General features: G+C 41.3%; 1 protein-coding gene across 3 annotated transcripts; it reads right to left on the bottom strand.

The window, feature by feature from the left end:
• Nucleotides 1-1168: 1168 nt before the first annotated feature.
• On the bottom strand, nucleotides 1169-26401 carry LOC138981664 (transformer-2 protein homolog beta-like). 3 transcript variants are annotated; one of them, XM_070354657.1, is made up of 11 exons: nucleotides 26260-26401; nucleotides 21402-21580; nucleotides 21024-21092; nucleotides 20536-20550; nucleotides 19498-19612; nucleotides 16718-16846; nucleotides 15562-15621; nucleotides 14766-14887; nucleotides 8103-8203; nucleotides 4539-4944; nucleotides 1169-2397 (listed from the first exon to the last, which is right to left on the bottom strand). In XM_070354657.1, the coding sequence occupies exons 1-10, from the start codon at nucleotides 26278-26280 to the stop codon at nucleotides 4940-4942; spliced, it is 816 nt and encodes a 271-aa protein (XP_070210758.1). In that variant the 5' UTR covers nucleotides 26281-26401; the 3' UTR covers nucleotides 1169-2397; nucleotides 4539-4939. The 3 variants fall into 3 exon arrangements, with proteins under 3 accessions (XP_070210758.1, XP_070210759.1, XP_070210757.1); XM_070354658.1 differs by having other exon boundaries at nucleotides 1169-1253; XM_070354656.1 differs by lacking the exons at nucleotides 1169-2397; nucleotides 4539-4944 and having other exon boundaries at nucleotides 4975-8203.
• Nucleotides 26402-26493: the final 92 nt, after the last annotated feature.

The following is a 26493-nucleotide window of genomic DNA, read 5'->3' as shown; positions in this document are numbered from 1 at the left end:
TTGTGAATTTTTAATCATTTTATAGCTTGCGTTTTTGCATTACTGTTGTGTTACGGTGCTTTGTGGGGGCATAAGATAGACATGGCCACAGGCGAAAGTAATTCTGCTTGGAAGCACACACTATTCAGTAACTTTAACGATATCTGCAGGATCAGTAACTTTAACGATATCTGCAGGATCCTCCCAGGATTGAGCCCTTACAAAAGGCCATGTTGTTGTGGCCTGGTTCAGTGGAGGAGGGTCCTGTGGCTGCACCATTACCGACCTGTATCCATTGCTAGTCTTTCTCCCCCTGTGAGAGCCAGGGGTTGGCGTGCTAAACAGAGTGATTTGGTTGGTGGACTCCACCAGATTACTTCTGCAAGTATAGTACGTAATGGGCAAAACAGAGCTGAGACGTCAGCCAGGGGCCTGCTGATTCGCTGGTACAGATGAGGGCAATTGGATACAGAGAAGCGGAGGGGGTGCATTTCTAAATTTTGTCAGGGTTTTTTTTGCTTAAAGAGGAATGTACAGCAGCAAGTTTGTTGCTCGTGGAATTTTGAACCCCAGTCAGGGGAGTTTGTGGACGTGTGGATACACATGTGTATATACCAGCTCAATAAATGTTGGAAATGTTACTACCAGGGTGAAGTTTTAGATGGTGCGGTATGAGGATGGAAGTGGTGTACGTGTGTATTGTGTAAATATGCGAGAGTGGTGTCGCGACATAACATTGGGTCATTGCATAAGTTTAAGCCTGAATTCATGCAATTTTATGATTATGATATTCACATATTTTAACAAAAGAAGTATTTTTTATGCTTTCTGCGCCAGTGGTGTTGACAGTCCTCGCATTTGTTCAGCGACACATATCTTCAAGTTTGAACTGCGCTTGTCTTTTTTCTTTTTTTGTTTTTGTTTTTGGGGGGGGGGGGGGGGGGGAGGGGGAGGGGGGGGGGGAGGGGGAGGGGGGGGGGGGGGTCATGCTGTAGTTTCAAGTTTTTCAAGTTAACTAGCATGTACATGTCGACCTGGACGTTTGGTTGAGAGTGTGCGATCCAATGATCACTGTGACAGCCGTGTGTGTGTGTGTGTGTGTGTGTGTTAGTGTGTGTAAGTAAACCTGCTCGTCACCTTGCCAACACGCTACAGAAACTCGCATCAAAATCAACACAAAATCCTGACATTAGTTTGATTGACTTTATTCCATACAAAGGTCCGCTGGACAATTGATAATAACCGGGCGGCACCGCATACCGGCCAAACAGCAGCTGCACAAAAAGAAACATTTGGCTGCCCTAGATGATATAGTGCTTTATAGCCTTATCTGTTATGGCTCTCATTTCAGTGTGTGTCTGTGGGGAGAAGATTTTACGTAGACAGTACATGTACATGTATCAAAAAACAGACAAGGAAACAAACGAACTATCTTTGTGTCACACACACGGCCTTGCATTCCTAATCTGTGGTCAAAGCGTTCAAATGTGAAAATTATGTAGTCCTGCAGAGGTAAATTTGAAACCACAGTGCATTATTTCCCCGAAACTGTAAACTGACCACAGGATCAGTTCTTTGTCTCAGATTTCATAAATAATGACCACAAGCAATGTTCAGGCCATTGTCAACTGTAAATCTTAAATCAATAATCTGACATTAAATGGCATTCCCCTTGTCTGCTGTGTGGGAAACTGCAATAAACGTTCTCCCAAATACAAACAGTTAACACCTTCAATTCTTGTTGCTGTCACAGACTGCCATTAAACATCATATGCTGTGTTTTGAACTTGTCTGTAACGTTCCCGGCTCCAGCGCATTTCAACTTGTTAAAACATGTTATGACTCGTCCAATGTTTACCCCGGAATTGCACTTAAACACAATGCAATAAAAGAAAACCAGATGCATAACACAGTGGGCAGTTTCATAAATAAATTATCAATCCCAAAAGCAGGCAGTGCAGTTTACAAATAAAAAATTTAAAATCAATAAACAGTAATAAAAACGAGCCATTAACCACATGTGTAACTGCTCTCTTTGGAAAGAATATATGATTTATACTTGCAGCACGTTCCGACAGCATGAATAATTACAGCTAAGATGAGACAAATGCTTTTCTGGTCTGACGGTAGCAGGGGAAAGACGCATGCACATATGACTTGTCCTTTCAGCAATATACCTTTGCCCGGTAGAATGAAGAGAACCGAGGTATGAACCATTTACAGAAGTATGCTATTCTCCTGTTGTGTAGAAATAAACTATTACCATGACTTTTTCTTCTTCTTTACTTTTGTAATCTTTTTTTTTTTTAATTGAATTTCTTTTTTTAATTTACACAGGCGTATGTGGTTTTTATTGGCAGGAATTTGTGCGAGCTGTGTCCCCAGGATGCCTGAGAAGAGTCACTTTCCTTGTAAAGTCTGCAAAATGGAGTGTTATCATTTTTAATTAATCTAATTTTGTTTAGGTCAAAACAAGTTCTGGGGTCAGGAGGAAAAAAAAGGGTCGGTTAGGGAGTCGGAAACACGTCATATGACTGAACTTTATTCTTGTGCCAAAAAAACAAAACAAAACAAAAACAAACAACACACACAAATAAAAACTGACAGCATTCCAGACACTGAAAGTTAAGGCCTCTGCGACTACAAAATACTGTCTCAGACTAGCAGTTATGCTGAAAATATTTCTTCCAGATTTCAGTCCTGTAGGGAAAACAATTCAGGTTTACCAGCTTCTTTTTTATGCAAGTATTGGAAGGAGAGTGGGGGAGGGAGAGAGAAACCAACCCAAAACAAATAAAGTGGTACCCGTACATATCTGTGATGGCTTACCAGATGGTTTGCAGGAGAAGGAATAGATCTTTCAGCAATGTTAGTGAGAAATTGTATCTTTTATCTGTCAGTCAAACATGTTGTTTACAAACTGGGTGTGCACATGCGCCAGTACAAGGGTGAGTTTGTTTGTGCAAAAAGCTGGGGGCAGTAAATCAGGCTTTCTTTTTTTTAATTGAAGTTTGTTTTTAAAGTTACAAAGGCGCATGTGGCTTTTTATTAGCTAGATATCGTGGGAACTTGTCTTTTTTTTGGGTGAAGGTTTACAAAAGTTATAGGGCTGGGAAGAAAATAATTGTATATTAGGGGAATCAGAAACATCGAACGCAGAAGAAGAAGAAGGGGAATCAGAAACATTGAATTTTTTTTCCCTATTAGCCTAACACATACCCGTGTACCTGCAAGTCAGATTTTTTTTCTTTTGCATTCTAACCCCAAGAAAAACTTTTGTCAAAACACAAAACTAAACTCACATGCTACAAGCTATATAGTATTTGTCCCTGTAGCACCATGGAAAGACAGCATGTTAGGAAGGAAGAATTTAGTCATTTATTTATGCCACACACACTGTGCTGGTGAAACCCTCACCAAAACCTCATTAGTTTAAGTGATTATTAGTATGTTTAAATGGTTAGGACGAGCTTAAACCCCTTTTGCTGAACTATTAACCTTATGCTACTGTAGAAGATTTAACCAGCTCAATCAGCTTTAATCAGCTCAGAAAAGACAACTTTGCCATAGCACATGTAGCTTGCCTGTTTGCAACTCGCTCAGAGGGAATATGATAAAATCATGCAGATAAAATACTGATGCTGGCAGTACGAGGAAAGCATGAAAAGTACAAGCAGTAAGAATAGCAGAGGGAAAAGACAGAAAGCCCACTGACAGTTCTGCAACCTCTCTGCTCCAGTAAGTGGTATAAATTAACGCAGTTTAAAAAAAAGCACCCATGCACAGAAAGTAAGAAGCTGAGGAAGTGGATGCAACACAATGAAAGCACTGACAGTTTGCATAGGTGTGAAAGATTCTAAAGGCTGACAACTGCAGAAAAATGTTTACCCACAGAAATGAGTGAAACTCACAAGCAAAAATCAATTATGCACATTAATCATGGTCGCTTCTCATGTCTACTTATTTTTTACCTTTTGCAGCAACAAACAATATGTAAGAAAGCTCAGCCTAAAAATAAAAGGCCAGCATTGTATATTAGAACTCCCTTTCAACTCACTGCTTTCTCAAATTCTCTGTTCTTCATGTCTGTAAATCTACCTCGCTTTTCACACTTACTCTTGCATACTCTGGTGTAATCCCGATCATGTTCACCACCACATATTTGTCCAAGCTTTCATGTGGCATAAGAGCAGCATTGAACTCAAACACACGCCAAAAATCAACACCCTGACAGAGTGGGAATTTTTACTGAATTAATTTAGCGACACCTGTGTCACTCTGCTAAATGAATTCACCAAAGAATTCCCTCTCTGTGCTGCCAACTTATGGTACGTGTCCAAGTGAAAGGATGCTCTTATTCCATGCAAAACTCTGCACAGAGCTGTGACTGCCAGTCAACATGGCCATGAATGCAGTAAGGATTGCGTCTTTAAATTTAAAGACCTGATCCTGTCAGACTTTAGACCACCCCCACCCCCCCGCCCCAAAAAAGGGTGTACTACTCTTTGCGAAAGTGTGAATGCTTTCATGTGACACAGACAGACAACACGGTTCCATACCACTCCAAGAACTTCACGCCTTCATGGAAACTCTGCAACAACTCCATTCTCCACAGGAAGAGCGCTCAGTTTGATACTTGCCACCTGACTTTCTCGGACCCGCTTTCGGGAACAGAGACTTGAACTCTTGCAGCATCTTCTTTCTTCTTCACATCGAGAAAATCAGCCAGGGAGCTAGACATTTCTTCAGACAACCGCATCCTTTAGCCTGCAAGGTCCCTCTCTCTACACCTCCCCCTTTTCTTTGACGCGCTCTTCGCACTTCTGCTTTGAAGTTTTCCAACTTCCTCGGCCATTCCCTTCTTTTTGACCCATCCATCTTTAGAGCCTTCAACCTCTCCTCCTTTACTGCATTTCTTCACGCATTTCCCTTCTTCTCAATCTTCTTTTTTCTTTCTTCATCAACCTTGGCAACATGAAAGAAAAGAACACATAGTTAATTGTAATGCAACAGCACATTTTTATTTTACAGCAACAAAATGAACCTCGTCTGAACAGAAACAAGCTCTTTTTATAAACTTTTTTTCAGAAAAGCAACACTATTGTCAAAACAAACTACCAACAATTCTCTAAAAATAAACAAGGAGATTCACAAATAAGGTTTGATCAGCGTTGAGCCGATACCAGATTGTTTTCATGGATACAGTCACGACTGCCCATTCACATTCACCATCTTTTGTCAAGATAAATAAATTTCATGACTCATTCTGAACATAGTGACAATGTAAAAAAAAAAATGACTGCTTGTCAAATGTTATCAAAAGAAAAAAAGCCACAGGAAATATCAGTCAGTACAAAATGAAAACCAACGTGACGAGGATGTATACAAGTTCTTAATTTGAAAATTCCAACGTTCTAGGAAGATGCAGACGGAATGTCCCAGAGCTTTTGTTTCTAACAGACATTTTTCTCTGAATCTGAGCTTTAGTCTACAATTATAATTTTATATTTTCAAAAAGTTAACATGACAACTGCACTGTGTTTTTGTGATCTTTTCTCAACGCAAAAAAAAAAGGGGGAGCTTTTCTTCTCAGCTATGTAATCATCCCAAAAGAAGACGGGCGCTGTGGCGGGGTGGTAAGACGTCGGCCTCTTAATCGGAAGGTCGAGGGTTCGAATCCCGGTCGCGGCCGCCTGGTGGGTTAAGTGTGGAGATTTTTCCGATCTCCCAGGTCAACTTATGTGCAGACCTGCTAGTGGCTTATCCCCCTTCGTGTGTACACGCAAGCACAAGACCAAGTGCGCACAAAAAAGATCCTGTAATCCATGTCAGAGTTCGGTGGGTTATAGAAACACGAAAATACCCAGCATGCTTCCTCCGAAAGCGGCGTATGGCTGCCTAAATGGCGGGGTAAAAACGGTCATACACGTAAAATTCCACTCGTGCAAAAACACGAGTGTACGAGGGAGTTTCAGCCCACGAACGCAGAAGAAGAAGAAGATCCCAAAAGAAAATAACGAAAGCAGCGTCAACAAATGAAGGTCATGATTTTGTTGTTGACATGATTCATGGAAGGTGAGAGTTTACACCACCCGTGTTGATGCTAATCAATGATTTCAGTCCATGAATTAGAATTCCATTTCCCGCCTGCTTAAAAATTCACGAAGATCTTCACTTTCTGTCTTTAGAAAACAAATGTACCATGTGCGAAAAAAATACAGGGGAATAATCAAAACTAATTAATTACACCCTGCAATGCTCTTTTTTTTTTATAAAGGACCTCCCAAAACACTTTATCTGTGTGTGTGTGTCTGAATCTGCATGGGAGAAAGATGTTCCTCATAAACTACTTGTGCAAAAAACACACTCTGCAGTCAGAAACAACGGCACAAAAAAACAAGTCATTACTTTTGAAATGGAAAATGTATCATACAACAGCACCAGATAACTTTTGTGCCTCAACTAGCAATATTATAGTGGTTGCTTGCAGCAAAACATTTTGAAAATGAGCTGAACAGAGTTCATAAACAAGAGTCGTAATTACATGTAATATTACTAATAACCTCATATTTCACACAATATCTGAGACAAACTCAGCTCAAACACTTTTCTTTCCCAATTGGAAGTTAAAACCCCGGAAGGTGAAATCTGAGTGCATGCATCCCAGAATGATTAATGATTGCCACATGAATGTGTGTGTGTGCGTAGGTTTGTGTGTGTGTAGGTTTGTGTGTGCAGGTATGTGTGTGTCTGTGTGTGGTGTTCGTATGCATGTTTTCTAAACAGCTAGTTGGCTGATTTCACATGGATATGTACTGGGAATGATTCTTGATACAACAAAATGAATTCATTACAATCATGTTGCAGTATTGAAACAAAAATGGAAGAAAATGTGTACAACGAGAACAAAAACTTGCTAAGAGGCTAAAACAGCAGCCTATGTCACAAACAAGTTGTCTACAGCAGCACATCTCTCTGAGTGTGTAAATACTGATCACATCCGGTCCCAACTCAAAACCAGATTAAAACTGCACGCGCAGCTCTCACAGGAATTATTGCTCGAAGTGGCTGGTAATCAAAACACTTGTTCTTTTCATACATACAATGGGTCATAAAAAGATCTTTGACCGACACCTCATTTCTCACAAAAACTTACAGACTGCTTATGCAGTGATACTGCTAGCTGTTTTCTAAACCAGGCTTTCTTTAAAAGTAAGAATTCGATTCTCCCAAAGAAATCGGTCTTCCATCACAGCAATTAGACAAACCAAGTTGAAAATTCAGTACCGTACTTTCGGGACTATAAGGCGCAACTTTTTTCCCTCTTCAATGTTTAACCCCTGCGCCCTATTGACCGGTATCTACTTGTGTATGGCTTTATAAGAAGAGTAAAGATGTACACACATCGCTATTCAAAGAAACAGAACACTCCCTCTTTAATGATATGCATGTTTCTGCTTCTATGACCTGGACAAAGTTTCCTCTCATAGTAGAAACTCTGTCATTGACTCTGGGTCAGAAGGTCAGTGTCTGTAAACTAGGGCAGGCAGCTGGGCTAGCTGAAAATGTGGTCATAAACCTGAGGTCACAAGACCAAACAACTCTTACAATGCAGACACTTTGATCTCACCGCACATTATAGAGAAAAAGTATTTCCACTCTGAACACATTCTTGACTTACAGCCAATACACTGGAAGCGCACACCTGTTGTGAGAAATTTTCTCATTTTTCTTAAAAGTGGGGGTTGCGCCTTAAACAATGAAGAGCCTAATACTGTAATAGTCCCGAAAATATGGTACGTACATTTGTCAAGACAAAATCAGTCAAACCAATAATTAACTGGTGAAGTATGAATAGTTGCTGATTCCATTTCCAGAAGCTTGAGATTTTTACCGGTAAAATCACAGAAATTTCTACCTTTTATGCACTCATGAGGAAAACAAATTCACATGACTACACCCGTGGTTCACAAGCAGTCACACATAAGCATGAGTTGTTTTTGTTCCAGTCAGCTTTTAAGGTGCCAGAAATGATAGACCTGGCCAGCATCATGATATATCAGTGATCACACCACTGTTTCTGGCACACAGCCGGGGCGGGGGGAGTCATCAGTAATACTTACGGGGCGGGGAAAAGGATCGTGAGTGACGGAAGCTGTAACCATTGGGTGATGGGGAACGACGGAATGAAGACGTGTACTGTCGACGCCCGGGTGAACGACTTCTGTAATTCAGAATGAAAATGATCAGTAAAATACTTGTGCATCTGCATCCACAAATGATATTTTTCTCTCGACACAGCAAAAAGCCACTACAGCAACATCAACCAAGAAAAAGGTATACAGTGGAATCCAGCTATAACGAACCTGGGTATAACGAAATTACATAATTATGACGAGCTTACCTGAGTAAGTGAAGTCTAATTGTGGTTTTATCGACCACACTCTTATAACAAACTGCCATTGATTTCCGGCAGACAGCCTTCTATTTTTTACTTGTTACTTTCCGGCTACATCGAACCTTTTGAACTTATTTGCATAACGAACCCCTCTTTTAACAAACACATTTTCATCGCCCCAGAGCCGCTTTGTCTCTAAAAGTCACAAGGCTACAACGTGCGTGTGAGGCGAGATCAAAGGCAGGTCCATTGTGATAGCTGGGTGGCCTTGTTTATAGACACTAACCTTCTTCCCAGGGGTCATTGACCCAGTTTTAGCTATGAGAGGTGGTTCCCCTTTCATATGAGAGAGGAAACACTTCCTGCACCCCGGTCAGTGACCAGTTTAACCTATGGGGAGTTTAACCTATGAGGTGATCTCTTTGATGTCTTGAGAGGAAACTTGGCCAGGGTAGTACATGCCACAGAACTGGTGGACACCATGAAATCGGAGATTGATCAGAATGTACATGTACATGCTTTTACACGACTTTTTAAATGTTACTTCTAAAATTGTGACAGTAAAGTGAACATTTGAACTATGCCTCTCTCTATGGATTATATTATGAAGCTGTTGAAAACATGCAGAGATTGTACTCTCCAAGGAAAGATCGATGGGACATCATTTGAAGGTGAGTGGGAAAACTTGTCTTAAGGCCATTTAAGGTTGAAAACTCTACAGCGAATTGCTGATATAACGAACTAAAATGTATCTCCTTTGAGATTCGTTGTACCCGGACTTCACTGTAGTTGTAGGAATAACCACACGTGTGTGTCAAACAGATGATTATGTGATGTCAATGATATATCAGAGTTGTGAAATGCGAAAGTCTGACACCCACTCACCTGCTTGCATTCATTTTGCTTGATGCACATGTAGTGGACTAGTTAGTGCAACTGTGAAAACATGGGTGGAGGGTTATTTTTGGATTTTGGATTTACAAGCATGATGGAAGAGTTGCGCCCCTTACCTGGTACAAACATGAATAACTTGATCAACCAGTTAAAACGACAATCGCAGCAAAATAACTGACTCCGATATGTATGTCAGGACCTGTTACGAAGCGGTTTACTCGTATTTTTGGTAATGTGTATTGTTGTAAATAGAATAGACTATAGCGATGGTCAGACATTGGAAAGGGCTATAGGCTGCATACCGTCACGTTGACCGCAGTTGAACCTTTGTGTAACTGACAAGGTTTTTCACGTGCAAGTGATGGAGACGACAGCTCAATGCCAATGTCATAGCAAGAATGACTTTGTAGAATCAGTCGCCGTCAAGGAGCCAAGCTCGACTCATGATTTTCGTAACACTTTAGCAGACGGGCTCCTGTTTTAGGTATCTGACTGAAGAACTTTCCCTATCAGTTTACGTGATATCTTCCATTTTCATATTCATGCCAGGCCGGCGACTGTACTAAATGTTGGCTTTACACTCTTTCGAGGTATGTTTGAAACCGGTTATATTTTCATGTCATGTTGTCGTATGTGAGAAGAGTGACTTTCTGTGTTTAACGTTATTGTGTAGGCCTAAGCTATTGTGCTACACTGCTTAAACATGTGAGGGTTTTCCGTAACGTTTTCTTGGCTTTAGAAAACAGGAATTAGCGTGTAAATAATTATATTGGCTCATGCAGCTTAATATGTTGGACGAGTGAGTATTTTTATTGTGCGAGTGAAAGAAACTAAAGACAAGTTGACTTATGGACTATAAACTTTACAGTGTTTCAACTGGAGGGTTTTCATCGACGGAGGCTGAACTGAACTGGTGACTGCGGCTTGGTGTACATGTCCATGGCATGGAGGGCTGGCAGAGTTCTACAGTTAGCCGCTGAGACGAACTGGAAGGATCAAGGACTACGTCAAGCAATGGTTGCTTGTCGTGAGGACTGGTGCACCCTTATCAGTCGTCTGAAGGACTTACAGCCATACCAACATCTTGAGGGCCGAAAGATGGCAGTAGGGTAACGTACAGTAGAATACCTATTCGTCTTACCTGTTAAGCTGCTTTGTTTGAGCCCAGGGGTGTTGCCAGACATTTTCATGTTGGGACATTTGTCCGAAACTGTCAGAAAGCTTTAGGACATCTTGGAAAATGTTCGGCTATTATTTTGGCTCATACAAAGTCACCGCAACATTGAAGCACAAGACTCAAGAGGGGAACACCAATACATACAATCATTGTCTTAGGAACACAGATTACAGGGGCGGAGCAGTTAAGCCAGAGGGGGGTAGAACCTGGGGTCCAGGGTCCCGTTGCGGGGTCTGGGGGGCAAAGCCCCCCCTCAAGCTGAAGAATGTTAGCTATTTTATAAACAATTTGTTGCTTATCCTTGATTTCTTCTTGTCGTTCGCTTTATTTTGCGTTTTTGCGTGGATCTGTGGTTGGTTAAGGTACGCCTATTGGCCCAGATCCTCCGACTTCAGCCCTTAGGTTTCTTTCGGGGTTACCCCGCCCTTAGTTCCTGGCTCAAAAACCTAACCATGGGAACACATGGGGGATTTCTTACCGGGGGTCCCACCCCGGGGCTAGAGCTTTTAATGCGGCTCTTACCCGCATGGTGTAACCGTCATCGGACACGTAGGGCATTTATAGGGTAGTCAGTGCCATCTGCCAACCCACCCCGTCCTGGTAGAGACACCGCTAGTTGGTCCGGGACTGCTTCTATATATATATACGACTTGTGTCTGTGTGTCTGTGTGTCTGTGTGTGTGTCTGTGTGTGAGTTCGCGATGCACGGCCAAAGTTCTCGATGGATCTGCTTCAAATTTGGTGGGCATATTCAGGTAGACCCGGGACAGGACACAACCTGGTCGATATTTCAACACGTGCTCTCAGCGCACAGCGCTGAACCGATTTTGGTTCCACCTCAGCTATTTTGGTTCCACCTCAGCTACCCGGGCCCCCATACCGACACACCAAAGCCAAAGTTCTCGGTGGATCTTTTTCAAATTTGGACACCGTATTCAGCTACACCCTGGACACAATATCATCGATGAGATATTTCAACACGTGCTCTCAGCGCGCAGCGCTGAACCGATTTTGGTTTTTGTGTTCATTTCACCATTATAAGTTAAAGTAACTCTTCCTTATCTTCTCATCTTCTCCAGGTTTTCAGCGTTTACCTCCCTTCCTTCGTATGGTGCACTATAATATGAGTGGGGCGTCTTCGGATATTCCCGGCGTTCTGTTACTATTTTTAGAAGGTCACCGCAGTGTCCAGAACGTAAATTGGACCCGTAAATTATCCTCACTGTAAAAGTGCAAAGGTCGAATCAATTTATAGCCACGCGAAAAATACACTGTCATCTATCTCTCTATAGATACGGCTTCTCTGTGTTTGTGTGTGTGTGTGTGTGTGTGTGTGTCTCTCTATGTGAGCAACACCTGGGGATTGTTCAGTTCTGTTTGTGATGTGGTCTGGCGGCTTTTGTGTATTTGTATGTACTGGCCTTCCTTTGAGAAGCCATAACAGTTCAAAAGGGCTTACAGATAAGCTATAAATTGCTCAATCCTGTTTGAGTGGAGTTCGCCTCCAAAGGTGATTAACACGGTTACATTCGTCGACAAGGATGGGACTCGATATGGTCAGGAATGGCATTATGGCCACTGAATCATTTTCGTGCTGTTCCCATTCCACGAATCTGGGAGGGACCTAAGCTTGGCGGGTCCATTGTTCGGACCCGGCGAAGCCGGCGTACGGCTCTAAGTACTTCTTCCCGGCGAAGCCGGCTACCCGGCGAAGCGGGTATTCATTCTAGTATTCTATATTCGCAGCTGGCCCCCATATCTGGGGGCCGTTCCCCTATCCGCCACCTGGGGACCCGCCGGGTTGAGGATAGTCGCCCCCCCTACTGAATTGGAAGTAGTCTGTTTCCGGATCCTTGATTTTAAACATGATCAACTGGTGTCAGCAGCCACTCATTATTTCTTTTAACGTTTGTATTAAATAATGGCAATTTATCTTCACTGATATCCGCTCTCGACATCATATAGTATGGTTAGAAGGAAGACGTGTCGCATACTGTGACAACTAAACAATTAACTCTTCCCCCGGCTTCGCAGACAGAAAAAAACAAGAAGAGCAAACGCTCGATCGAGTCACTTTCGCAGTTCTGAATATTATATGAGGCATCAGATGGACAGGAAGAAATTGCTATTCACAACACAATGAGTCACGTTCACATAAAATTTGAGCCCGGTCACTTTTATAGTTTCCGAGAAAAGCCCAACGTTAAGTTGTGTGTTGCCGAACAGAAAAGGCTAGTTATCTCCCTTGTTTTTCTGATAACGTTCGTAAAAGGCTACAGATGTAAATACTTTGATGTAAAGAATAATCCTACAAAGTTTCAATCACATCCGATGAACTTTGTCAAAGATATAAAATGTCTAATTTTTCCTTTGACGCTGACCTGTGACCTTGAAAAAGGTCAAAGGTCAACGAAACCATCGTTAAAGTGTAGAGGTCATTGGAGGTCACGACTAAACAAAATATGAGCCCGATCGCTTTGATAGTTTCCGAGAAAAGTCCAACGTTAAGGTGGTGTCTACGGACGGCCGGCCGGACAGACTAACACTGACCGATTACATAGAGTCACTTTTTCTCAAGTGACTCAAAAATGAAGAAAAACAAGAAGAGCAAACGCTCGATCGAGTCACTTTCGCAGTTCTGAATATTATATGAGGCATCAGATGGACAGGAAGAAATTGCTATTCACAACACAATGAGTCACGTTCACATAAAATTTGAGCCCGGTCACTTTTATAGTTTCCGAGAAAAGCCCAACGTTAAGTTGTGTGTTGCCGAACAGAAAAGGCTAGTTATCTCCCTTGTTTTTCTGATAACGTTCGTAAAAGGCTACAGATGTAAATACTTTGATGTAAAGAATAATCCTACAAAGTTTCAATCACATCCGATGAACTTTGTCAAAGATATAAAATGTCTAATTTTTCCTTTGACGCTGACCTGTGACCTTGAAAAAGGTCAAAGGTCAACGAAACCATCGTTAAAGTGTAGAGGTCATTGGAGGTCACGACTAAACAAAATATGAGCCCGATCGCTTTGATAGTTTCCGAGAAAAGTCCAACGTTAAGGTGGTGTCTACGGACGGACGGCCGGACAGACTAACACTGACCGATTACAGACCGTGTAGGCTGAGCCATTTTGCTTGAAAAACCACGATTTGGAGGAAGCTTTTCATTCTCTGGCTCAGCAGATTTTGATTCGCGGTGACTATCGTCTGCTATGTCGTCTGCTACACTACTACCACTCACACTGACACTGTCCACATTCGCGGTGTTCCTGTCATTTTGTCCGGAATCACTTACCTTGGCGAAGGGTAGCAAACCTTGGCCAATTTAGTTTTTTTTCTTTTTTGGTTGCGACATGATGTTCAAATCCAAATCGAAAGCACTAACTGACTGATAAACTATCGCGAACCGGCGAACGCAAACGCTGAGAGTGAGAGTGTAGTTTTCATGTCCAAGGGAAACCACTCTGGCATCTATATTATTTTGCAATGGTTTCCGTTCAAAACATTGATGTTTCGTTTTTGGTATTCGCGAAGGAAATAAATGCCAGTCAGTTGACTAAGTACATCGGCAGCAGTTTTAGCAATCAAAGCCTGACCAATACAAAAAACTGGACAAACTTTGGCCGATTTAGGCGAATACTCTTCGGACATTTGGCCGTTTCGGCCAAAGTAAAAACAAATCGGCGATTGGCCAAAGGGCCGACCCAAACGACACCTCTGGAGCCAAAAGGTGTCTGCGTCTTGGACTGTAGAGTTTCTAGCGGTGTTGTCGGCCTAGAGTACTGGTCGAAGCCCGGAAATTATTTTGTGATGTAAAAAGCTTTGTAACTAATAATAATTAGTCTTGGCAGTGTCAAGATCCATTTAACACCAGGTTTTTTTGCGTGTGTGAATGCGTGTGCGCTTGTGCTTGTAAGCTACTGTAGCGGACAACTATTCAGGTTACATTCAAGCCTGTAAACAAACATTAAACTTATAGAGTGGTGTAGAGACATTTATGATTGTCTAGAAACCGGGCTATACCACTCCATAACAGGACCCCAAGGGCAAGGAAACTGACACGCGTGCTTAGCTATCGCTGCAGACCAAGTGAATCATGGCTCCAATATGCAGGACATCATATGGATTGGACACTGCATAACATACACATCAGTCAGTTATTTGCTGTGATCGTGGTTTTAACTTGTCGACATGTTTCCTTGTTTGTACAGGGTAAGGGGCGCAACTCTTCCACAACGTTTGCAAATCCCGACAGTTATTACCAAAAATTGTTTATTTAGCTGAGAAGGAAAAAGAGAAAGAAAAAGAGACTGACGGTGAGCCGGATGGTTTGCCCAGGTAGATGCCAGGTGTCGGGGTATGTGCCCTCTCTGTGATGGAGAAGTCCACTCGAATCCGCCGCCCGTCAATGTCTATGCCATTGCACCGGTCTTTGGCCTGCAGTGAACAGAGTTACACTCGAATCATTTATCTTAAAGATAGATACCTTCCTTCTCATGCAAGCCACCATCATGCTACCCACCACGGACCTGTCCTGGCTTTTACGTGAGATAAGAGCTTCCTTCCAATTGGACACATACCCAATATCAACAACAGCCTGGCTGCTTTCTGTGCAGAGTGGGACTTTTTGGTTGAATGAAAGTAAGTAATACCCATGTCTGTCTGAGAAATCAATTCTGCAAAGGAAGCAGCCCAGCTGTTGGCTCTTGGTATGTGTCCAAATGGAAGGATGCTCATGCACCATGCAAAGGCCAGGGCAGATTTGTGACGGCTGACATAACTGTCTACACAGGGAGGCATGTATGTTTTAAGAACAATGACTTTAGCAACATTTTGTTAATTTGTTTAATGGTGCACGGATGATGATGCACTTGGGAAAGTCAGGAGAGTAAAAGATAATAATGTGAAGGCAAAAGCCAAGATGCTTCATGTCCTGTGTTCATAGTTCTGTCAATCAGAAGTTTAAGGAGACAAAAAATATTGAGAACACATAACCATGATACTTTACACCGACCCACACAGAGAAAATGTGGCTGTTTATGGGATCAGAAATAAATCCAAAGATAAAAAAAAAATGTCACAGAGACGAGTATAAACTGCAGTACTATTACCTCATATGCATCGTCTGATGATCTAAAATACACAAAGGCAAAACCTCGAGAACGGCCCGTCTGAAACAAAAGAAAATATTGACAGTCATTTACTGAAGATACACAACACCACAACCTACTGCAATTCTGCACACACACACCCTTGTAGTGATCGACTGCTTGAATATGTAGGTCAGTGAATCCTTTAAATTAGCCCACTTCCATGGCTTCAGTGACCTTCCCGGTTTCAGATATCTGCATGATCTCTGACAAGTTTTATTTTGAGTTAGATACATGGACCGTCCTTTTGAAAATTAGAATGTGGAACAAACTTACTAGTTACTTGTTTCTCTTTTAATTCAATCTATGATTCAACCATCATTTGAGAATTTAACTCCAGAAATGATAAATTGAAAAGCAGTATGAGAGATTATGCAAATGAGTACTAAAAATAGACCTGACAGTGCCTATGCTATTTTCCAAACCTACTTCCTTTTCACCAGTGAGCCGTTTTGAAATTAAGTTACCAACTGGAACTTAGCGAAAACTGTTCTCTCATTTAAATTGAAGTTTTGAGTCAATAATTATTGATAATTTACATCAGGACAAGGGAGGCAACTGTGTTATTTTTGGTTTTCATTAATGTCAGAAATTTTTCAAACATGGTTATTTTCCATCATGTAGATGAAACTTGTTTAAAATCAAGTTCATTCATGAGAGTGATTCTGGGGGGTAAACAGGCCTGAAGCTGGTTTTTGTATTTAAAAAAAAAAAGTTAATGTGTAAGGGATTGTTACCTTGAATACAGTTTGTCATATAAATACAGGTTGGCCTTGGAGGGGGTTGACAGGTATGGACTTCCAATGTAGGGAAAACCTCAACATCTAAGCCCACAAATATCTACAAAAAAATGTATAGTTAGTGATCTCAAGTTGGTATTCAGGCTGAGCACAAAAGCTTCTGTACACTATAAGTCTCGAATATTATATCACACCCAAATTTTAACTTTATCTGTCAGAGTGCCGTGCTGTTTTAAACCTTAACCTGTTTCATGCAAAGAAAGCTTTGTCCGATTACAAACAAGTCAGCCTGGCCAGCAGAAACTAGAATGTGCTCCCACTAAACTCCTTCATGGGTACATGAAAGAGTGGGCCAAACCGCACTGACCATATCTCACCTGGCGGTCGTACACCACCTGCACTTCCTCAATGGGTCCGTAGCGACCAAACACCTCCCGCAGGCCTCTTTCCTGGGTGTACAGACTCAAGCCAAACACTCCAATGCACCGGTTTGGGTCGGGGTTATCCTGCACAGACAGCACGCCAGTTTTATATGTTCATTTTGCAAAGACACACAAGGCGGATGCAAAAGTAAACCATCTGGGCTCTGGAATAGCTTGTACGAACAGCATTAACTTGCTGTACATGAGTCACTACGAGCATTTGCACAAGACTCACTCAAATTCATTGAATTTTAATTAAAGGATGTGCAAGTGCAACCACCAACAACCTCACCCCAACAAATTGTTCAACACAAGAAAGTACACAAGCATGTTGACAACAGTTAGGGTGAACACTAACCAACTATTAATATCATATCACATTATCAGTCATGTTGCATGTGACCTATCCAAAATCTTAAAACTGTAAACATAGCCAAAGCAATAAGCTTTGGAGACACCTCCGGTTCTATGTTTTGTGACACTAGCACAAATGAGGAAACTGACTAAAATGATTTCTTCAGTGCACTCACCATGGGAAGGTGTGTTAAAGTGCAGTTACACATAAAGTAATGCATTGAATACACACACACAATACTTCCAGGGGTAAGCCCCACTATATTTTCATCAACAAGCATTCACAACAAATCACAAGGGTTTTTTTATTATACAAAAAAAGAAAAAAAAAAGAAAATAAGCCATTAAGTATAAGCTACAGTAGACCCCCCCCCCCCCCCCCCCCCACAAACACACACACATTCCTTTTTACATTTAGTCAAGTTTTGACTAAATGTTTTAACGTAGAGGGGGGAATCGAGACGAGGGTCGTGGTGTATGTGTGTGTGTGTCTGTCTGTCTGTGTGTGTGTGTAGAGCGATTCAGACTAAACTACTGGACCGATCTTTATGAAATTTGACATGAGAGTTCCTGGGTATGATATCCTCAGACGTTTTTTTTCATTTTTTTGATAAATGTCTTTGATGACGTCATATCCGGCTTTTCGTGAAAGTTGAGGCGGCACTGTCACGCTCTCATTTTTCAATTGGTTGAAATTTTGGTCCAGTAATCTCCGACGAAGCCCGGACTTCGGTATTGCATTTCAGCTTGGTGGCTTAAAAATTAATTAATGACTTTGGTCATTAAAAATCTAAAAATTGTAAAAAAATTATTTTTTTTATAAAACGATCCAAATTTACGTTCATCTTATTCTCCATCATTTTCTGATTCCAAAAACATATAAATATGTTATATTTGGATTAAAATCAAGCTCTGAAAATTAAAAATATAAAAATTATGATCAAAATTAAATTTTCGAAATCAATTTAAAAACACTTTCATCTTATTCCTTGTCGGTTCCTGATTCCAAAAACATATCGATATGATATGTTTGGATTGAAAACACGCTCAGAAAGTTAAAACGAAGAGAGGTACAGAAAAGCGTGCTATCCTTCTCAGCGCAACTACTACCCCACTCTTCTTGTCAATTTCACTGCCTTTGCCATGAGCGGTGGACTGACGATGCTACGAGTATACGGTCTTGCTGCGTTGCATTGCGTTCAGTTTCATTCTGTGAGTTCGACAGCTACTTGACTAAATGTGACCCTCCACCACGACATGAGTCGCATGTCACCTTTGCATGATTTTCATATTTTTACATTTTCACAAAGAGTGTTTTATGCTCTATCCAGTGGTGAAAACCGTTTTAGAAAAGAACGAAAACTGTTTGAGTTATAAGCCTGTGACTAAGGTGACCCTCACACTGTTACCAGACACTCCCCGGACTTATATTAAGCCTAGCTCAGAACCGCGCGAGGTGACATGCGACTCATTTCGTGGTGGAGGGTCACATTTGTTGTATTTTCGCCCTACGCGACTTGTTTATTTTCTGTTGATAACCTCTATAAATTTACCTCCATTTTATGACTCCCTTCTCTTTAAAGCTATGTTTCCATTTAGCAGCGCGATGGCTACAAAAACGCGATGTCACTAACAAATTTTGTCGTCAGTTTCCATTAAAAGCGGGATGGTATGCAGATTTTTTTCTTTCTGGCTTGACTTCTAATGATAAATCCGTCAAAAACTCCTTTAACTATGCTGTATTTAAGGTCAACTATATTTGAAGCTACTTACGTTGGTGAGAAAATTGAAAAAAAAAAGAGAAATGAAATGGAAAATCCACTTTTATTTTAACAAAAAGCTCAAAAAAACGGAACCCAGTGTCTTTGACAACCTCTTAAAGAATCCTTACTGGACGATGTGCAGCTCAGGGAATAAGTTTATCTGACGAAAAAACAGTCAAAATAGATTATAAAGCTGGTTGTTCGAGGTCTCTGAATATTTGTAATTACTAAAACAACGTCCACTTTGGGCGCAAATGCCGCGCCGCACAGCTTCAGTTTTTTTCACTCCAGGAGCGGACAAAATCTTTCCATCGAACCGTCGCGCGGCACGTCACCGCAGCCACACATATGCAAACATGCGATCTTTTTTACTACTGTTGCGATCGGTTTTACCGCTGTCGCAAACTCGCTGACACCATCGTGCCGCCGTCGGGTCGCTGTATAAAAACATAGCTTTAGACCTGATTCTCAGATGCTGGAGGTCTTAAAATGGGGGTTCCACTGTATCATGAAGGACTTACCCTGTCCCTTGAACCCAAATCCATTCGAAACAAAAGGAACCCTTACTGAACAAAATATTCCAAGTACTACATGTACTTGTTATCTCAAAATACTTACCCTATCCCCTGCATGTCGCTTTCTGGTAGACATAGGAGATCGACTGTGGCCGCGACTGTAGGATGACCCAGCGTATTTGTCATGCCTGTCATAATCAGCATCTCGTCGACCTCGACTGGAACAGTAATGATCAGAATCAAGTGAGGTCAAAACTCTATTAGCAAGATCAATTATCAACAGGAAAGAAGTACTCAGGCCAAAATCTAAGGTTTTTCAGTAATAATCTGCTAAAAACGGGCAGGATTAGACTGTTCTTTGTGTTTGGTCACTTCTTTCAAATAAGTAGATCTCTTCAACCATGGCTCCTGTGGCGAGACTTCCACGGATGACCAAACAATTGTCAGTATCTTCATGATTTCTCCAATATTAAAGCTGTAAGACATAACTGCTATTCTGACTCGGTCGTGTGACAGAGATTTCTTCCACACTTGACTGTTGGCACCTCACCGACAGCGTTGAGTCAAAAAAGATTAACAAAAAGTCTAACAAGTCATCATGTTAGATTAGCCAGTAATGAAAAACAGTAATGACCCCAGCAAAATCTGGAATAACATCACGATTCATACACAAAAAACAGGCCTTGCAGAGTTAGCCATCCCCTTTGGACTGCTGGTAGTGTTATACATAAGTGTGGCCACATGAGCAAAGGGAAGACCACCTCCCCATTGCTGGAGTATTGGGTTGTTTCCCTTATTCACATTTTTTATTTCACAAGAACACTACATTGAAATAGTGCATCATTTCCGTTATCATTTTTATCTCCAACTAATTTCACCTTCCTACATTATTGTACATCATATATCAACTATTCAACTATATTTTTAGAAAGTGCTTTCTCTGCATGGCCATTCCTGTCTGAACAGTTCCACTCCAATATTCATGTCTTCAATAATGAACATTTAATTTAATATGCCAGCAAGCAGATAAGAGAATGACGAAGAGCACCAATTCTTGATCAAAGCAATTCAAAATTACACTCCTCAGTTTTTCAATCGGCACAATTCCCCTTCGATGAAAGTAGGAGATAAAATTTCTTACCTTCTACTTCGTGAGCTGCACACAAAAATTTACCGAACATCATTATTCATTCAAAATTACATTTTATTCAAAATTACATTCAATAAATAGGATTTGCACCATTATATTGTAAATTGAAGGCAAACGAAACAACAGTAGGGTAAAATAACACAACATTGGTGAAGAACTGGCGTTCAAAATGACATTGTGGATCTTAAACTGACAGAAGGGCGATTTTGGTGCACATAAACATTGCATCTTTCTCCGACTAGAACGCATCCAGTAATTCACATCCACAGTAGCTCAGTGTCAGACAATAATTATACAATATGTACATAAAAACAAAAATAACAAAATTCAGTAGTGGTACTGTGAAAGTTAAAGATTCACAACTCCCAATAAAACCACCATTGAAGCGGTTTTTTTCCTTCTTTTCAGTGTTTGTGAGCGTTTTGGGGAAGGGGGCCGCAAGACTGCATTCATGGTAGATCCAACGCTGCAATACTTACTGTCGGGAATGCCTGCGGCGGTGTCGTGGACTTCTTGACCGACTCCGAGAGCGAGAATGATGCCTGCGACTGGAAGAAGACAAAACACCTTGAGATCCACATTTTAATCTCAGACCTGAATTCATCATCTACTGTTCAGACGTAACATATATCAAGCATTAATTACTACTGACAAGCTAGTAATAGTAAAACGAGTAAAGAAAGCAACTTTGGTGAATTCATTTTAAAAGCATATGATCTCTGCTTTGGAGACAGATACTGAGATAGCATGCACGAGTCACTTAATTTTAAGTATATTTGTTAACCTTACCACAGGAATTACTTGACTCTTTTCAAATGTCCTAGGAGCGTAAGAAATGAAGCAGGTTTTAAGTTTACCTTCTGTGGTGTCTGTGCATGGAGCGAGAGTGAGAGCGTGACCTTGAGCGATGGCGGTGTACACTGCTTGACTTCCCGTTTGTCTTGGCAGGTTCTGCGTCAGGAGATGGGGACTTCTTCAGCAGTGCCTCTCCTCCCTCTCCGTCTGCATCAATCTCAATCTCCTTTGGAGGTGAAGTCTGAAGAAAAAGAATTAATTAAAAATACAACAGTCAACAGCATTATTAATTAGACGCAAATTTGTTTGTTTGTTTGTTTGTTTATTTGTTGCTTAACGTCCAGCCGACTACGCAGAGCCATATCAGGACGAGGAAGGGGGGGATGAAGGGGGCCACTTGTCAAGCGATTCCTGTTTACAAATGCACTAACCCATTACTTGTGTCCCAGCAGGCTTTAGTAAAACTAAATTAATACCTACTGGAAGATTACCAGTTTCCAGTATGTTAAAATAGGCTTAACCTATCTACTGCTGGACTTACATCAGAACACTAACAGATTAAACTATACATGAATCGCGAGACAAGCGGCAAGAGAAGAGATTTTTGGAAAAAATACAGGTGAATGAGCAAGAAGGCAGAAAAAAGAAAAGAATTCATGAAGAAAAAGAGAGCATGACAGGAAAGAGGAACCAAAAATCTACCTAACAGCAAACTAGAAAGCTCCTGCGGTTCCAAAAACAGGAGGGGCCTTTAATTTCATAACCGCAGTGCCCCTCTGCGGGATAGACGCAAATCATTTTATTTAAACTTAAATATATATGAATGTTTTATGTATACTCTGTGATTAAAGGTTTCATAAACTAACCTTTCTTGTTGATGTTTGTAATCTTTAACGAACTATTTAAACAGTTTATTAAGTTTCAGCCTTTTACCTGCCATGTATGAATAAAACAACAGGTTACATTTTTTTTAATATTTGTTTGTTTGTTTATTTGTTGCTTAACGTCCAGCCGACTACGCAGAGCCATATCAGGACGAGGAAGGGGGGGATGAAGGGGGCCACTTGTCAAGCGATTCCTGTTTACAAATGCACTAACCCATTACTTGTGTCCCAGCAGGCTTTAGTAAAACTAAATTAATACCTACTGGAAGATTACCAGTTTCCAGTATGTTAAAATATTTAAATAGGCTTAACCTATCTACTGCTGGACTTACATCAGAACACTAACAGATTAAACTATACATGAATCGCGAGACAAGCGGCAAGAGAAGAGATTTTTGGAAAAAATACAGGTGAATGAGCAAGAAGGCAGAAAAAAGAAAAGAATTCATGAAGAAAAAGAGAGCATGACAGGAAAGAGGAACCAAAAATCTACCTAACAGCAAACTAGAAAGCTCCTGCGGTTCCAAAAACAGGAGGGGCCTTTAATTTCATAACCGCAGTGCCCCACTGAGGGATTTTTTAATATAAATAATTTTTTTTAAAAAGTAAGCCGGTGGCAGGGATTAAATCATTATTTGAACCTTTGACCTCATAAACGATGGCACAATTCGCTGCAGTGAGCTATGAACGGCTGTATGTTATGCAGGCAAAACAAGGAAAGTCCTTTTTCTGAGATACCTGTGAGTGTGACTGTCGGTTCCCGATACTGCGGGCACCGTAACTGACTAGTTCCTGAGCCACTCCATTATAATTATATATTTAGCAGAACCTTCAGAAGAAAAAGTAGCAAATAAGAAAGGTCATTTCCAGGACGGGTATTCATGACCTGATTAGCAGCACTTGACCACATAGTGGCACTGTCTGAGTCATAAATTTATATAGCCCTAAGTGCCATTCAATTTATGAAACCCAGATTGAGATAGACCCGCTAAAGTTACATGACTGCGGTAAAGTTAAAGAACCTTCCTCTGTTCGCTATAATCGCTAACGGCGTGATATAGCCGTTATTCTATTGTTTGGATGACTGTGTCCGTATGTTGTGTTATGCAATGGGGCAACTCGCTGACCGTGGATCTCTCGAATACATGTAGTAGGGAAGCATCTATTGCATGGTTGCGATTTTCTTTGATAAGGGTGTATGTGCGCTTGTGTACAGAGCAAGAAATGAGGGAATATTAATAACCTTGATAAATAATGAAGTTCTAACTTGGTGACATGAATAACAGTGAAAATCCGAATTTACAGCTCTTTATAGCCAGCTGACATCACTTCCAAGTTCAAATGTCGCACTACTTGTGAATACCTCTGAATCCTGCTGAATGTTTGCTTTCATCCATGAACATATGCAGCCGTATACTGTCAGTGTAAGTTCTGAATTCTGAGAGGAGCTATGTAACACATATATCATACCCCGCATAAGCCATGTAACATTAAAGCCTCACTACGCCTCAGATGAAGTTTACAGAACGATGTAATCTTTCACAAAATAAGCCATTCTAACCTAATGGAACACACTTGCACTAGCAAAAGCATTTAACAGCAGTAAACGACACAGTTCGTTTGAATGGCTATTTAGTAAGCGTAAACTTCACACCTGGGGCCAGTTTCATAAGATAGCAGTGAACCGACTGACAGTCGATTGACTGTGGTTGATCGCCGGGTCACCGAAAAGCGCGTTTCATGAGCGAATCACCGTCACCTGCGGACAACCGCAGTCGACCGACTGTACAGTAATCCGAATGGCCAAGTCGAAGGCTAAATTTAGCAACATTACCACTTCCGTTTGCTCATTCGCACGTGGAAATGGCCGATTTCGAAGAAAAAACTAGTCTCGGCCCGCTCAAAATAACAATGACCGAGACTTTCAGTAATTCCTTCGCGTGACGTCTAACCCTCTTACGCCATAATGTGACGTCTTCAAGACATAACCCTGACTTGTCTCCTAGATTACTGCGTCATGATAGATACATTTCGAAGAACAATCACAAGGTTTGGCTCACAATCCAAAAAAGTGTGAGCATTCTGCCATTGACTGTGCGGATAATTACATTTATTTTCGGTTTACCGCAGTAAGCCGAACACACTGTTGGGGGGAGAGCATCACCGTGTTTGGGCGACTTCCGGTGAGACGACCCGCAGTCGGCCGACTGAAATTTTGTTCGTGAAACCCGATAACGTCGGATTACTGTGGTTCTCTCGGACAACTGCAGTTGGTCGACTGTGTTTCTGGCTTATGAAACTGACCCCAGTTCTCGTGGTTTATACTACCCCTGAACGATCGTGGAACTGTGTGACCCACTTTCCTTTTTTCACAATGTAGTTATCAGTTTGTGGTTTCAATGCGACTCGCTGTGTATAATATTAATAATGTACCTCTGAATCTAAAATGCAACAAACGACTGTGAGTCACACGCAGTAGACTTCAAAGAATGCAGTCACATGCATTGGTCCTTTGGACAAACACGACCTTGCGTGACCTGCTTCAGGGCTCCCTTTTTTCAAAATATACTGAACTTATCTTGAAGAAAAAAGAATTCCTTTATGATTTAAGAATGTTTGTCTCACAGGCTGTCAATTTATTATTTTGATTTTAAAAGTTGGCAAAAGCTATACGCACTCCGAGTGTATACAGGATCGGTGAGTCTGTATACACTTCGACAATGAAAAGCTCTGTTACAAATCTGTAGCTAATGAAATGCCTCTAACAAGTCGTTAGAAAGTATTGACTGGATGGCCGAGTGGTAACGCACTTGCGCTCGGAAGCAATTTTCTCCCCCCTTTCCTAACCTAGGTGGTGGGTTCAAGTGCTAGTCTTTGGGATGAGACGAAAAACCGAGGTCCCTTCGTGTACACTACATTGGGGTGTGCACGTTAAAGATCCCATGATTGACAAAAGGGTCTTTCCTGGCAAAATTGTATTGGCATAGATAAAAAAAAAATGTCCACCAAAATACCCGTGTGACTTGAAATAATAGGCCGTGAAAAGTAGGATATGCGCCAAAATGGCTGCGATCTGCTGGTCGATGTGAATGCGTGATGTATTGTGTAAACAATTCCATCTCACACGGCATAAATAGATCCCTGCGCCTTGAGTCCGAGTCTGGAGATACGCGCGCGATATAAGACTTCATATAACATAGCTAATGACGCTGTGTGTGTTGATGCGGTTCAGTGTCTGGTCTTTTAAGTACACCCCAAAATTGTGATCTACGTTACAGCAATGGCCGTACAGCATCAGATTGTTATCGTTCTCTTATAAATATAATCAACTGCTCTGCGTACCTATCGCGAAGTGGTGTCGAATGGCAATATTTGCTTCGCGACCATAAGTTAAGGCCGGAGTGTATACACTGGGAAGATTCTGACCCCTGTATACACTCCGAGTAAGTATAGCCAGTGGGTTAAAAGCTAGTTCCAGCACCATAACGAGGCTTCCGATTTGTTTTATGGTAAATCTGTCTGACCACGCAAAAATAAATTCTTTGAAAAATGCTTGCTCTTTAAGGAGGGCACCTATGTTCTCTAGCAGTAAGTGTTTAAACGAAAGGGTGTTTGTACTGTGTGTAAAAGCCTGACAGTGTCCGTGACCTGAAACTGATGGTTTACGGGAGGCATAGTGAGGCTTTAACAAAATTGGTTTTTTGTCGTCACATATCTTGAAGTAAAACCTTATAATTTCAGTTGGGTCTGTGCATTCGTCATGTCTGCATTTTGCACCGCAATCAAATCTGATAAATCAATGTCTGTTATGCCTCATATTCTGCATCAGGAACGAGTCACAGTGGTGGCCCCATTTCTTCCGTTCATCAATCGTGATCAAAGATTCAAACCACCACACCGGCGTGCATTCCAGTTGCATTACTTGCAAAGATCAGCATGACATAATTCACCAGTCTCAGACTTTTGCTGCACATTCTATATCTGCACATTTTCCTTCAAATGAGAACGTTGCATACCTTGGCAAGCCGTACTATACCTCAAACTCAAAGTCGCTCATTTTTTCACACGCTAACGGCGTGAAATCCAACCGGAACACAGGTTCGTTTGCAATGCAAAATGGCGCGGGTATCGTTGCATGATGGGAAATTGTGCCCTTTCGGTTTGTCTTATCAAACGTTGCGTGTTCCTTATCTTATGTCGTGCTTATTTGCTTGTATTCAGTAGGTCTACTTGTGAGTAACATTTGTCGTGAAATTAATTGACGGATTGA

Source organism: Littorina saxatilis, linkage group LG12 (assembly GCF_037325665.1).
Source record: "Littorina saxatilis isolate snail1 linkage group LG12, US_GU_Lsax_2.0, whole genome shotgun sequence".
Taxonomy (NCBI): Eukaryota; Metazoa; Mollusca; class Gastropoda; order Littorinimorpha; family Littorinidae; genus Littorina; species Littorina saxatilis.
Note: the sequence above shows the minus strand (reverse complement) of the source record. Positions and strands in the feature narration are given on the sequence as shown.